Source organism: Ursus arctos, unplaced genomic scaffold (genome assembly GCF_023065955.2).
Source record: "Ursus arctos isolate Adak ecotype North America unplaced genomic scaffold, UrsArc2.0 scaffold_36, whole genome shotgun sequence".
NCBI lineage: Eukaryota > Metazoa > Chordata > Mammalia > Carnivora > Ursidae > Ursus > Ursus arctos.
This window is the reverse complement of record NW_026623050.1, coordinates 20,360,724-20,373,752: the sequence shown is the minus strand read 5'-3', so window position 1 is coordinate 20,373,752 and position 13,029 is coordinate 20,360,724. Positions and strand designations below refer to the sequence as shown.

Below are 13,029 nucleotides of genomic sequence, written 5' to 3'. Positions count from 1 at the left end.
TTAGTAGGACCGTGAATTTTATCCAAACTGTTTCTCTGGTGTCGTGGCGGGTATTATTTTTCTCATTTGGGCTAGATGTCAAACTTGTCTTCCTTCAAGATGAGTAAACAAGGAATTAAACTGGGGCCTGATTTAAGTGGGCTCCTTGATTCAAAGAACTCAGATATGGTGAAGTTGATCCAATTTAGCAATTTATATACCTTTATTTTGAAATGTTGTCTTTGTTAATTTCATCACCTGAGCTATTAGATTACTTTGTTAGAAAACAAATGGCTAGGAACTGTTTAAAAGAACTTTTTAATGGAAATTATCAAGAGAAGGGTAGGAGATATATACATTAAATATCTCTGATTGGGTTTGGTAACCCACAAGTTTTGGAAGGTTATTAACAAAATAAAGCGCTGGTACGTCTCGGTGGTGAGATGGAGCAGCAGTGAGAATGTGAGCTTATAGAGGAGATTAGAATCTTTCACATGGTGAAGAAAGAATGCTTTTTAGGGTTCAGCCAGTTTTCTTTATCCTACTTCTTTTTTTTTTTTTTTAAAGATTTATTTATTTATTTATTAGACAGAGAGAGACAGCCAGCAAGAGAGGGAACACAAGCAGGGGGAGTGGGAGAGGAAGAAGCAGGCTCCCAGCTGAGGAGCCCGATGTGGGACTCGATCCCGGAACGCCAGGATCACGCCCTGAGCCAAAGGCAGACGCTTAACGACTGCGCTACCCAGGCGCCCACTTTATCCTACTTCTTGTTCCGTATAGAATGGTTTTTCCGACTACCCAGTCACTTAAACCAGAAACCTGGGAGTTATCCTACCAACACTCTCTCCCTCTTATTCAGTCCTTTAAAAAAAACCTTTCATGTCTTCTAACATCTTTCCACCCCTTCCGTTTTCCTTTGTCCCCTCCCCCCTCATCAGTCCTGGTTAAATGTAGGTGCTCATCTTCTCCAGGGAGTAATGCGCTGATGGCTTGTATCCCGCAGGTCCAGGCTCTTTAATTGCATCTTAATTTATGCACTTTTAAAGATTCATACCTGATTTTCTTTTAATATTCCACTCATGCTAGATTAATTGCTTTGCTTAGAACTTTCATATTTAATTTTTTCTGCCTTTGTTTTTGCTCTGTAATGTTTTTTCTGTTCTTTTGGGGACTCCTTCCAGTGTCTTTTTTTTTTTTTTTAAATGGGGAAACAGAACTTTACTTTTTGTGCTATCTCTTAATTTTAAAATTTTGGCAACTAATTCAGGTAAAAAAAAATGCTCTCTTGCATGTCTTAAACATTGCAACCTCATTTATAAAGCCTTCTTTGACCATTCTCCTTTCCTCCTGCTCAGTCTTTGTGTAGTCTCATATGTTAACCCATAATTTTCAAATTTTTATAAAAGAATTCAAGTACAAATAGTAACATATCAAAAAAATTTTTAAAACTCATCAAAACTGACTCAATGAGGAATTGGGAGTTATCTAGTCAATTTAATAAGGAATGCTGAAATAAAATTACTAAGGCATAAAAATTGGTTAATACCCTCTAGGGTATGCAGACTGTAGTCTTTCGGGTAGTCTTCTCTACTGGAAAGAAAACATTTATTGCACCGTAATAGTTTACCTTTAAATTTATAGTTATAAACTGCCTGGGCCCTAATCAGTTGTAAGTAAGAAATCAAGTAATTGAGTGACCTCAGGTGAACTTACTAGAAAATACTCTAGCATGACAGTAAAAGTCATACAGTCATCTTTATATCTTATTTTAGATTTTTCGAATAATTTGTTTGAAAATATGCTAATTGTTATATCATTAATGACCAAGCACCTTCTCATTTTATTATTATTTTTAGGGGGGAGTAGGGGCAGAAGGAGAGGGAGAGAGAGAATCCAACGTGGGGCTTGATCTCATGATGCTGAGATCATGACCTAAGCCGAAATCAAGAGTCTGATGTTTAACCAGCTGAGCCACCCAGGTGCCCCGGCACCTTCTCCTTTTAAAATGTTAGTTTTTCAGGAATCACTAATGAAAGATATAGACCAATATTTTTTGCTCTGTTCTTATTTGAAGACTGGTTCCATATTACATTATCTGCAGTAGAGCTTTCTGTTAGAACACCAACCATCAAGTTGGATTTAATGTGTTCTCAGTGTATGTACAATAATAGAAACATTTATAAGATTTAAATGTATAGAACAAAGCCAGTAAGATATCATTTAATTAGCTTGGTTTTGAAGTTTAAATAGGAGTTTCAGATAGTAAGGGGAAAACAAACCAGGTAGAGTGACCAGTATATGTGTTGGTTTAGGACTTAAGTCTAGGTTATTGTCAGTGACCACAAATTTCTAACCATTTCTGGTCTTTTCCCCCCTATTTTAATTCAGCTGAAGTATTGCTGACACCGTTATTTTCATAAAAAACTGTGATCATATTTCTTCCCTGCTTGAAAAATCTCAGTTGCTTCATGTTGCCAACACAATAGACTTCATTTTGCTTGGCCTGGGAGCTCTTCCACTCCCCTATTTGGTCTCTCAACCCTTGATTTATCGACACGGTCAAATTGGCTTCTCCTTTCCCTTTAGTTCTGCTTGGCCAAATCCTACCTTTTCTTTCAGACTCAGCTTCTTTATTCCTACGGTATGACTATACTATTCTAGCTCAGGAGGATGTCTTAAAAGTTTGGTTGTGTCTGTTCATACAGGTGTGCAGTTATATGTCCTGTATGATAACTCTATGGATGGCTTGTCTCAGTTTCACCTGGAAGGCAGGCAGTAAGCCACTTTTCATACTTGGGCACAGATAGTGCTTCCTATAGAATTTTTAAAAATATACCCACATGACAATATGTTTTTGTATTTGTAGACCTGAAAAATGTCTGAAAATTCCAGTGACAGTGATTCATCTTGTGGTTGGACTGTCATCAATCATGAGGTATGCTATTTAATACTTTTTATAAGACTGTTTGTAATACTACAGTGTATCACCTGAGTTTTTTGAAGGCCATTATTTTTCTGCATTGAAGCCTGAGGTTCCATTGTCTATAGCTTGGACATTTTCCCACCCACATTAAACTTCGCTGCTGAAAACTCTTCATGAACCAGTGTCTTCTGCATTATTGTTTGTTGCTTTTCTCAGCTTTGAGACACTGAGAGTTGATTATTGTTTAGGCCCTGTACTTTTATCTACATTCTCATAGAATCTTAACCTCTGTGGTATAGATTGTTTTCATTCTCATTTCATAGTTGAGAAAACTAGAGCTTAAAGTAATTTGCCCAAGATTATGTAACTAGAAAATATCAGAGCCTGCATTTAGACAGACCAGAAAGGAGCATGGGGGAACATGTATTCTACTTTGGATATGTTATGCTACATTATATTACTAACAGAACTTGGTTGAAAAAGAATTATGGCTTGAACACTTTCAGACAATGAGTTTTATTAAAGAAGCATGATGTTACATGACTGGTATATAATAAGCATTAATTTATTTTCCACACTGGTAATATATATTCATTGTAGAAAAATCATAAAAATACTGATGAATAGAAGCAATAAGTTAAAAATCATCTATATCTATTTAAAGTTTTAATGGATTTATCTATAGTTTTCCTATTTGTTTTTAGGATCTCTTAAGCCTTGACTTATTTTCCTTGATTAAGTGGTAATTTTTAGAATTACTTTGATAATATAAGATTTAGACAGTTGGTTACTCATGTCTTCTTAAAATCAACATTAACCAACTTTTTTTTTTTCTGCAATAAAATTTGAAAATTTAATAGCAGCTGGACCAATTGAGATTGGGGTGGTTTCTTTTTTCTTTTCTTTAATAAGTGATTTTTCTATTTTTAACCTGTTTTCTACAAAGCGTAGATCAACTCCCATAGCGGTAACTTCTCCTTCAAGGATAATTAACAGTATAGGAGCAAGGAAGCTGTGGGAGTCTTACTTGTGATTCTGCAGTGTGAAGCAAGACAATAAACCTCTTTGGCACTTAGCCAAGTGTGTCATTAGGGTATTTGGTATTAGAGATATCGTGTCATAGAGTAGATCATATTTGTGTTTTTATCCCTCTTCCCTCCCTGTCTAGCTTTCAGGTTCTACTGCTAGTGTCTTTTCCTTTCTCATTGCCACCATTCTGTTTTAGGCCAGCACTGGCTTCCCCTGTAGTCCCCAATTCAGCCCTAACCTTGCCTGTTTCTCTGATTTTCCTGCCACTTTAGGCAACCCCAGAGTCTTAACATTCAGAGTTCTCTTTAGGATTCAACTCAAAACCTACTCCTTTGATGAATTCTTTTAATTTTTGCTGTTTTGACTTACGTATATTAGGAGAACTTAGACCTTTTGATTTCATGGGTCAGTGAACTACATGAAAGATTGGGTGAGGGGCATGGGGACAAGCAGGAAGAGCTTAGTGGCTAACTTTATTTTGCTAAATAAAATACAAGGAGGCAAAACTGTAAGATCCGCTGTTTCCTTACACAGAAGATGGCCTGACATCAAAGTAGGAAGGACAGCCTTGGAAGAATAAAGAATACTCTAAAATTTTATAGGGAAAGTTTGCTCCATTAATCTTATAGGTTCATTTTAATCCTTGCCCTTAGGCTTTTTTGGTTCTACATTGTCATAGTAAATAGTTATTCACATGTGGAAATTTCTACATTGTCATAGTTACTCACATGTGGAAATTTCTCTGAATAGGCTGTAAATTTGAATTTCGGATTTGAATTTTGTATACCTCATAACACATAGTAAAGTACCTTGCATTGTACCTTCATAAATGTTGAGTAGAAGTAAAATAATAGAAATAAGTTCAGTTTAAAAACTTATCCTCTGGGATCAAATGCATTGCTCAGGCTCATAAAATAGAGTAGCGTGTTTGACTTTTGGCTGACTTCTCTTAGAATCTAAGCCTGTGATTCCATTCTGCCATTTCACTGCCATAGGCCTTCATGGACTCAATCGAATAAAACGTAGTCAGACTAGATCCTGCTCCCTTCGGAGTATGGCGGCATCTAAGACTTTGACCAGTGGAAGTATCTATCTACATGTAGTCATATCCAGCTTCGAGCAGCTGACAGACATACAATTGATGATCGCTTTTTCCATAGGGGTCTGATATAGAGATGGTGAATTCTGAACATGGCACAGCCAGTGACGGCTGTGAGCTCGCTCCAGAATGTACATCTTTGGAGCAAGAGGAGCTACAAGTATTGCAGTCAGAGCAGGGAGGTAAGATATTAAAACAAGTCTGATTTTTTTTTTTTTTTTTTTTTAAATAATAGCATGTGTGAATGACAGTGTGAATCTTGCCTTTTTTCTAGCTGGGCAGCCTTTCTAGCTAATCTACATGATGGTGTCACTGAATGACTGGAATCTTAGTGTGGGTTAGGTCGTGGTACCAACCTGCCCAGGGGCTTGCTTATTTGCAGCTGTAGCATATATTTGGGCCTCCATGTAACTCCTTCATACTACAAGTGTAACCACTAACTAAATATTACTAATCTTGATTAAGGCTAGTGATGTACAAAATAATTAATCGTAAGGGATTTACCAAACTCAGCTTTTCTAGTTATCATCACCCGTCAAATTACTTTCGGTTAGAGGTGGTAAAAGGCATTTAACTGCTGTACTCTTGATTTTTCAATTACTTCTTAAACCTTTTAGAAAACTGCATTAAAATGTAAATAGAACATTTCCTCAGGACGATAAAGTGGTGTGTCATGGCTAGAAATAGGATAGATTATACCTGTTAATCTTGTTTTCAGCCTGTGTATTGATTACTCTCTTTTGAAGTGATTCTCATCTTTGATAGGTCAGAGATCTCCTTGAGATCTGAAAGGTGTGGATGGTTTCTCCCAGGAAATGCACATACTCACATATGTGAAAGTACTTCCAGACTTCCTTGGGAGTCCTTGAACCCAAGTCCACCTTTGTTGAAGAGTCTTAATTTCAGATTGATACGCTGTTAGGGGCTTTGTAACACATACAAATGGGGTTGTTTTTCTTTTTTTTCTCCTGTTTTTTTTGGAGGGGCTAAATTATATGAGATACATATTCATGACAGAAAAAAACAATGAGCAAAAAAAATTTTAAGTCACCTTTTATTCTTTTTACCTGGCGATAACTGCTGTTAACATTTGCTATGTGTTCTTTGCTATGTATAATATTTATGTGTTTATCATATTGTTTTAATATTTTTAACTTCAGTTAATTTTATAGCCTTTCATTAAAAATGTAATTTTATGAGCTCTAGTTTTTTTAATACATTTTTTTCTTTGAGGAGTTTCTGATAAAATATATCTGCTATAGTGACATTATCTTGTTTTTCTGTGTCCTTTTGAATCCTTGTTGTTTATAGTCCTTTTTATTGCAAAGAATTCATAATTTGAAGCTATAGTTTTGATTCTTGTGTTACCAGGCATTGACAGTCATTAGAATAATGCTGCTTTTAGGAGTTCAGGAAATATACCATCAGATGTCTGAAAATTGGTTTTCTGTATTAACAAGGCTTTTACAGACACCCTGGATTTAGTACTTTGGTATTGTAAAGTAGAGATTATGTTTACTTAGAGATTTATATTGTTTTTTTAGTAGATGTTAAATGAATTCAGTATCTTAGATTATCCTCTGACAATTTCAAATAATTTTATTTGAAATACAGAGATCTTTTTAGCAATGGTAGAATGTTATTGTTATGTGACATTTAATTAAATCCACTTTAGAAAATTAGGACTAGATTTTATGTACTCAGATTATAGTGTGTGGAGTACAAAAACTCAATTAAGTGTAATTGACTGAATTGATCTTTGCTTTATATCAGAGAGTAGCCAGAATGGCACAGTGTTAATGGGAGAAACTGCTTATCCAGCTTTGGAGGAAACGAAGTCAGCACTTGAGGTAAACTTGTGTTGTACTCTATGGATATATGATAAGAATATTCCTTAGTGAATACTGAAGAATAATTAAAGTTTCCATTTCTAGTTGTGCATTCTTTTCCTCTTTGAATTATAAACGGTATTTATTAAAAATTTTGAGATTCCACAGATTGGTCACTTTTATGATTAAAGTTAGTTTCTGTCTTATAAACTCTTAAGTGAGATGTCTTCTAATTTATCAAAGTAATTACAAAAGTAATTTCTATTCATTTACCCTCTAATAAAATTTTTTTTGGAAATAGTTTGCATTCTTGAATTATATCGAGACATTAAGTTATTAGGGTTTATCTAAAAAGGAAGATTCATTTTTAAATTTGAGAACAAACTAAATCTTGTTTTTTGATGTTTTATTTGACTTCTGGATAAAACTAGATTAAATGATTTTTACATGGTGTAGCTATTGAAGTTTATTACACATATAACCAGGGAAATTTGTAATCAATCTTATGGGCTTCCTGACTAGAGTTATGCTCCAATAAACCCATGTAATTAGTGAGAAATGAATCCTCTCTTTTCTGTTGTCCTTGGTTTTAAAGGTGGGCTTGTCAGCTTGGCAACAATGATTAGGCAGCAGTTTGATCTAATTCTTAGAATCGCCAAGGGGTTTGATGGTGGTGTCGAAGTAAAAGATGAGCCTGCTATTGTAATCTTTGTCTTTTGGGCGGGACTCCTGTCTTTTAGTTTCAGCCCAAATTACCGTAAGTACTGTTGTATACTTTGAGCTTCATAGAAAATATCAGGCTCTAATTGTTAAACTTACTGTCTTTAAAATTATTCCTCAGAGAGAAGAAGAAAAGTCATCTGAAGACAATGTCTATTTTGGAACTGTCAGTGATGATTCTGATATTGTTACCCTTGAGCCACCTAAGTTAGAAGAAATTGGAAATCCAGAAGCTCTGATTGTTGAAGAAGCACACAGTCCGGAAGACTTTAACATGGGCTCTTCTTCCAGCAGCCAGTATACCTTCTGTCAGCCAGAAACTGGTAAGAGCTATGTAAAGAATACACTGATAGAGACTTCAGGTCTCCTATGACCACATTTTATATAATGGCCAAGTTTTTAATGTAGTTGAGATTTTTTGTAAAATCTCCTGTTTTATCTAGTGCTTTCTTAGACTGTAGGTCCAGAGCCGAATTGCTGTAACAATAAATACCATTTTTTATTAAGTAAAAGATGAAAAAACCTATCTTCAAGGAGATTTGTTATTACCTGAAACACTTCAAAACGCGTTTGACATATTTTAGTTATTTAGGGGTGGAAGATTGAGCCATCACAACTAAAAACAGGAGAAAGTTATGATTTCTACTTACAGTGGCACAAATTTTCTATTCTAGAAATTGTGAAAGAAGGTTCTTATTGAAGTCTGTTAGATCCTTTCAGTTATTAACCATTTAACAAACATTTATCGAGTGCCACTTCCGTTCTAACTAGAGTTCACAGAGCTGGCAGTGCAGCAGCATCCCCAAGCCCCTGACCTTTGTATCTTTCCTTTTAGATTGAGGTAAGAACGGGTGCCTATTTTAAGTCATATTATTAATGCACTTAATGCCTACTGTTCAGACAATGATTTGGAGGTTAAAATGTGAGTTCCTGAGTTAATGCCTTTCTATATTTTTTTGGCTCAGCTTGAGGGATGTATATAATATCTTTCAAGGTGGACATAAATATTTAGACACAAAGTTACTGGGAAATAAAAGAAACAAAGCTATAATTAACTCACAGTTATTAACCAACACTTGTAACTCAAGGATAAATTGAGAGAAAGACAAGTTGGACCACTGCTAGTGATTCCAAAATTTCCTAATATGATGCAGAAATAAGGATGTGTTTATTTCAGGTCATTTTCTTAGAGTTTACCATTCTTTAATAATCACATTTGCCAGAATCAGACAATGGAATTTCTGTTATTCCATTTCAAGCTAATAAAATGTCAAGTAGAGATTTTTAGCTATCTCATTGAATGGCAAGTTATTTTCAATTAGTATATCAGTTTGCCTATGAGCAAGAGTTTAAAAACACTTTATTCAAATATTTGAATACTCATCTGGCATTCTTAGTGGCCAGCCTTTGCCAGAATGGTGTACAAAGACAAATGAATTGACTTCAGAAACTTTTTTTGTTCATCAAATTTTATTTTATTTGTTTAAATCCAGGATTTGTGTGTATTCAAGTCTTCTTTTTTTCCTTCTTTTCTTTATTTTCTTGGAAGACTATAGATGCTAGTTTAATTTGAGAATATTCATGGGCCAGAAAAAGTAGTCACACTGAAGCAAGAGTATTGCAGAAGGGTCCAAGCAGACATTTAAGAACTTGATCGTACACACTTAATTTTTTCAGGAACTTGGGCACTTCAAAGGACATTATTCTGGTTTTTATCTCCTTTCTGAACTTGGACTCCTTGGAAATTTTATAGTTTCAGCTGAGAGAAATATTTTTACTAGGAGTATTTTTATCCATTGCTATCTCTCCTGAAGGAATGAATTATTTCAGTAAAGAAAGTGTTATATAAAATAATTTTAAGAAATGACACTTTGGATTATGTTGAAAATACTATATATAAATCAATTGCCAACAGCCTCATCTCCTGTTTTTTTGGTTTGTTAATCCCCTACTACCCATTGCCTGGTTATTTTGATTTTTCCTTTCCCTTCTTCTCCATCTCTGTAGGATTTCAAGTTTTTTCTTCTCAATTAGATTCTCGTGGCAGTGTACTTTCTGTTCATTTAAGAATACTACCCAGTGCCCCCACTGGACTCTCCCCCAAGAAAGCAAAGTTGGTAGTTGTAGAAAAGTTTGTATTGCTTATATATATATATATTTTTAAAGGCATGATTGTTCAGTTTTGATGGAGCATAAATGACAATGTTGGGTGATAATTAAATAAGTATTTTCAATTCTCTTTTTCCTTTTTAGTCTTTATGATAAAGCTTTATACATCTTTTTTTCCTGTTTATTCACAAAAGAAAGGTGGTGGGAGAAGCTGTGGAAGATTCCTGAGTGCATAAGGGGATGGGATGATCAGCTGAAACACCATGTTCCTAGCCAACTCGCTTTCCAAGGTGGTGTGACTAAATCTGATCAGCTTTTCTAGAGCTGAGTGTGCCTAGTCACATTTACGATTTACTTAGTGCTTAAAGATAACTGTTGTCATCTGTGATACTCTAAACAGGTGTTCAAATTGATCTTGTAATAAAGCTGGCTAAGCTTCTTGCATGCCTTTGCATTGCCTGTGTCTTGGACTATGGGCCAAATTAAGCTTTGAAAGAAATTTAAAAATCAAAATATTTGAGCTATCGGATGTATGGGTTAAAAAAGATGGAAGCAATTAGATAAGGATATGAATTTATTAATATGGATTAGGCTGGCTTGTTTACTTAGAATCTGTAATGAAGGCAATATGCCAACGTAGAATTAAATTTATTTAAGGGATTTTGACAAATGGTTTGTTTTTACATTTATCCGTCTTAATACTGTCAGAAAGTCTGACTTAAATACTCCAGCCATGATCTTGAATGCCTTTGTATCATGTAATGCTTTGTTTAAGTCTTCCTTTCTTTCTCTTTGTCCAAGAAATGTAACCTCACAGCTGAGGCGACGGCATCTGGGAAAAACTAGTGATCAAGAATAACCAGATAATCATGATGGGCATAAGGGTCATGACCAAAAGATCTCTCAGTGGCATCTGTATCACTAAATATTAGGAATATTCATTCATTCAGTAGTTCTCTTTTTGTCTTTGTGTTTGTCGTTGTCGGTGTGAAAGTTAACCAAATCCTCTGTGACCCATCTTTACAAAGCACTGCCTAACCCGCTCACCAGCTTTCCTGTGGCATGGATATCCTGTCTTCTGAAGAGCTGTTTTGCTTTTTTGAAGCATGAATGTTTGTTGTTTGGAGCTCTTTGTATCAAATTGAGGTCCACATTTTATCTTTACTTTGGGGCTTTTTTTTTTTTCCTTCTAACTGGCCTGTGGAAATGATTACCGAGCCATCTAACTTCTGTGTCAACATGTAGCTTATTGATTGATGGAACAGTGTTAACAAGTTCTACGTTTGAAAAAACCGAAGGTGATTTTTTTAGTGGATGTATTACCAGGACTTGAGATTTCTTACGGATTTTTTTGTTGTTGTTCTTTACTGTTCTTTTCATGAAGAAGCAGCACCAGACTAGTCCTTAATATCGGAGATAGCTGTTGTGTCACTTCCTCATGCTGACATATTTACTAGAGGGTAAAATTAATAACCTTCTAGTAAGAGTGGCAGTCGAAGGGAAGGGCTCATCTGACTTCTGGAAACCTGGTTTAAACTGTAGTGCCTTGAACGTTGATTGTGGACTCAAGGATGGAAATGAAACTAGGGTCCAGATACACCCACGAAAACTTTTGGTAGTTATTGTACTTTGTAAGTTACAGGAACTGTTCGTATACCTCCCTGTGTTCCTTAAACAGTTGAGCTTAGACTACCTCTACTTGAAATCGAAGAGGGTTTTTTCTTTCAGAAACAGTATCTATTTATGGCTCTAATAGCAAAGACATTTAATAGGCTATGGGAATGACTGACTGTTCTAATAGTGTAAACTATAAGAGAAGTTAAAAAAATAAAACCAGATAGACCCTCAAAGGCACAGAATATGATTAATAGATTCTTATGTATCACAGTTGAAATCTTTTATGTTTCGGCTTTGTGTTGATAAACTTGAAAACTTGAGTTTCTGTTTGTGTTGTTTTTGGTTTTGGCCGTCTTATGTAAAAGGGCATGTAGGGATGGCATTGATTATTCTAAATCATATTTATTGGAAAAGCTATTCTAAAATTCTTAATATTTACATTTTTCTTTTTAAAATAGTATTTTCATCCCAGCCTAGCGACGATGAATCAAGTAGTGATGAAACCAGTCATCAGCCCAGTCCTGCTTTTAGACGCCGCCGTGCTAGGAAGAAGACTGTTTCTAGTTCAGAATCTGAGGAACGGCTGCTCCCCGAACAAGAAGCTGAGCCCTCTAAGGAGCTGTGTAAACGCCAGTTCAGCAGTGGTCTCAATAAGTGTGTTATACTAGCTTTAGTGATTGCAATTAGCATGGGATTTGGACATTTCTATGGTAAGTATTTGGAAATTTGTTACACTTAAACAGATGGCATGTATGGGCACTTGCTAAGAGAGGAATTCTGGGATCTGTTTTCAGTGTCATCATTAAATACGTGACCTTGGAAAGCTTGCAATCTGTTTGAGCCTCAGGTTTCTGATTTGGAAAATGGGGATAGTGCTTGCAAAGCTGTTTTCACCTACGTTAGGTGGTATTTATTTAAGACATGTAGGGATTTTTAGCGTGCGTGTTTATTTTTATTTTTTTAAAGATTTTATTTATTTGAGAGAGCGAGAGAGCACAAGTGAGAGAGCACAAGTGGCAGGGAGGGGCAGAGGGAGAGGGAGAAGCAGGCTTCCCTCTGAGCAGGGAGCCCAGTGCCAGGACCCCAAGATCATGACCTGAGCTGAAGGCAGACGCTAACCAACTGAGCCGCCCTAATGCAGAGCCTTTAAAAGTGTCCTGGGTGAAAAGAGGAAGGAATTCCATGTGGTATAATTTTTCATTGGGAAGCCTAACCATTGAGTCTTATTTATAACATGTCTGTTTGTACAAAGATGAGACTGTTTGAGAACTGAACGTTTCACACTCATTCACACACTCTGTATTAGAATTTTGAAAAAAATCACTTTAAACAAATGTTTTAGATCTTGTCAGCTTTACAGATTTCAGTTTTCCATACATGAAGTACTTCTAGGTTTTTTGCTGATATGATCCACAATTTAACTTCTGGAATATTCCCATTTTGTTCCTTTCAACAGTGTCTGCCTTATGCAAAAATTGAAGAGTTACATGTACCCTTTGTTAATTTGTGGAAAAGATACATTAAAAACATACATAGTGTATGTTAGAATAAACTTAATCAATACTTGTTAAGTCAGAGTCAGTAAAATGGGTTTCTTCTTGTCTAACTTTATATTGATAAATATAAGTATTTAGACTTCTGGTGGATGCTTGCTTGAATTTAATACTGAGATACTATAATTTGTATCCTCCCCTGAAATTTATTGTAAGAGATTTGACTTGAAA

The 13,029-nt window shown here is 35.4% G+C and overlaps 1 protein-coding gene across 15 annotated transcripts in view; it reads left to right on the top strand.

Moving 5' to 3' along the window:
- CCPG1 (cell cycle progression 1) overlaps positions 1-13,029 on the top strand; it is a 38,664-nt gene that overhangs the window by 14,732 nt on the left and 10,903 nt on the right. For 8 of the 15 annotated variants that reach the window (XM_044391018.3, XM_044391023.3, XM_048219440.2 and 5 more), the window contains 6 exons: positions 2,846-2,914; positions 5,092-5,212; positions 6,804-6,880; positions 7,701-7,902; positions 9,883-9,978; positions 11,764-12,015. In XM_044391018.3, coding sequence (XP_044246953.2) covers positions 2,855-2,914; positions 5,092-5,212; positions 6,804-6,880; positions 7,701-7,902; positions 9,883-9,978; positions 11,764-12,015 — 808 coding nt within the window. In that variant the 5' untranslated portion in view covers positions 2,846-2,854. The remainder of the gene's footprint in view (positions 1-2,845; positions 2,915-5,091; positions 5,213-6,803; positions 6,881-7,700; positions 7,903-9,882; positions 9,979-11,763; positions 12,016-13,029) is intronic. The other 7 variants (XM_048219452.2, XM_026518526.4, XM_048219450.2 and 4 more) reach the window with 1 other exon arrangement.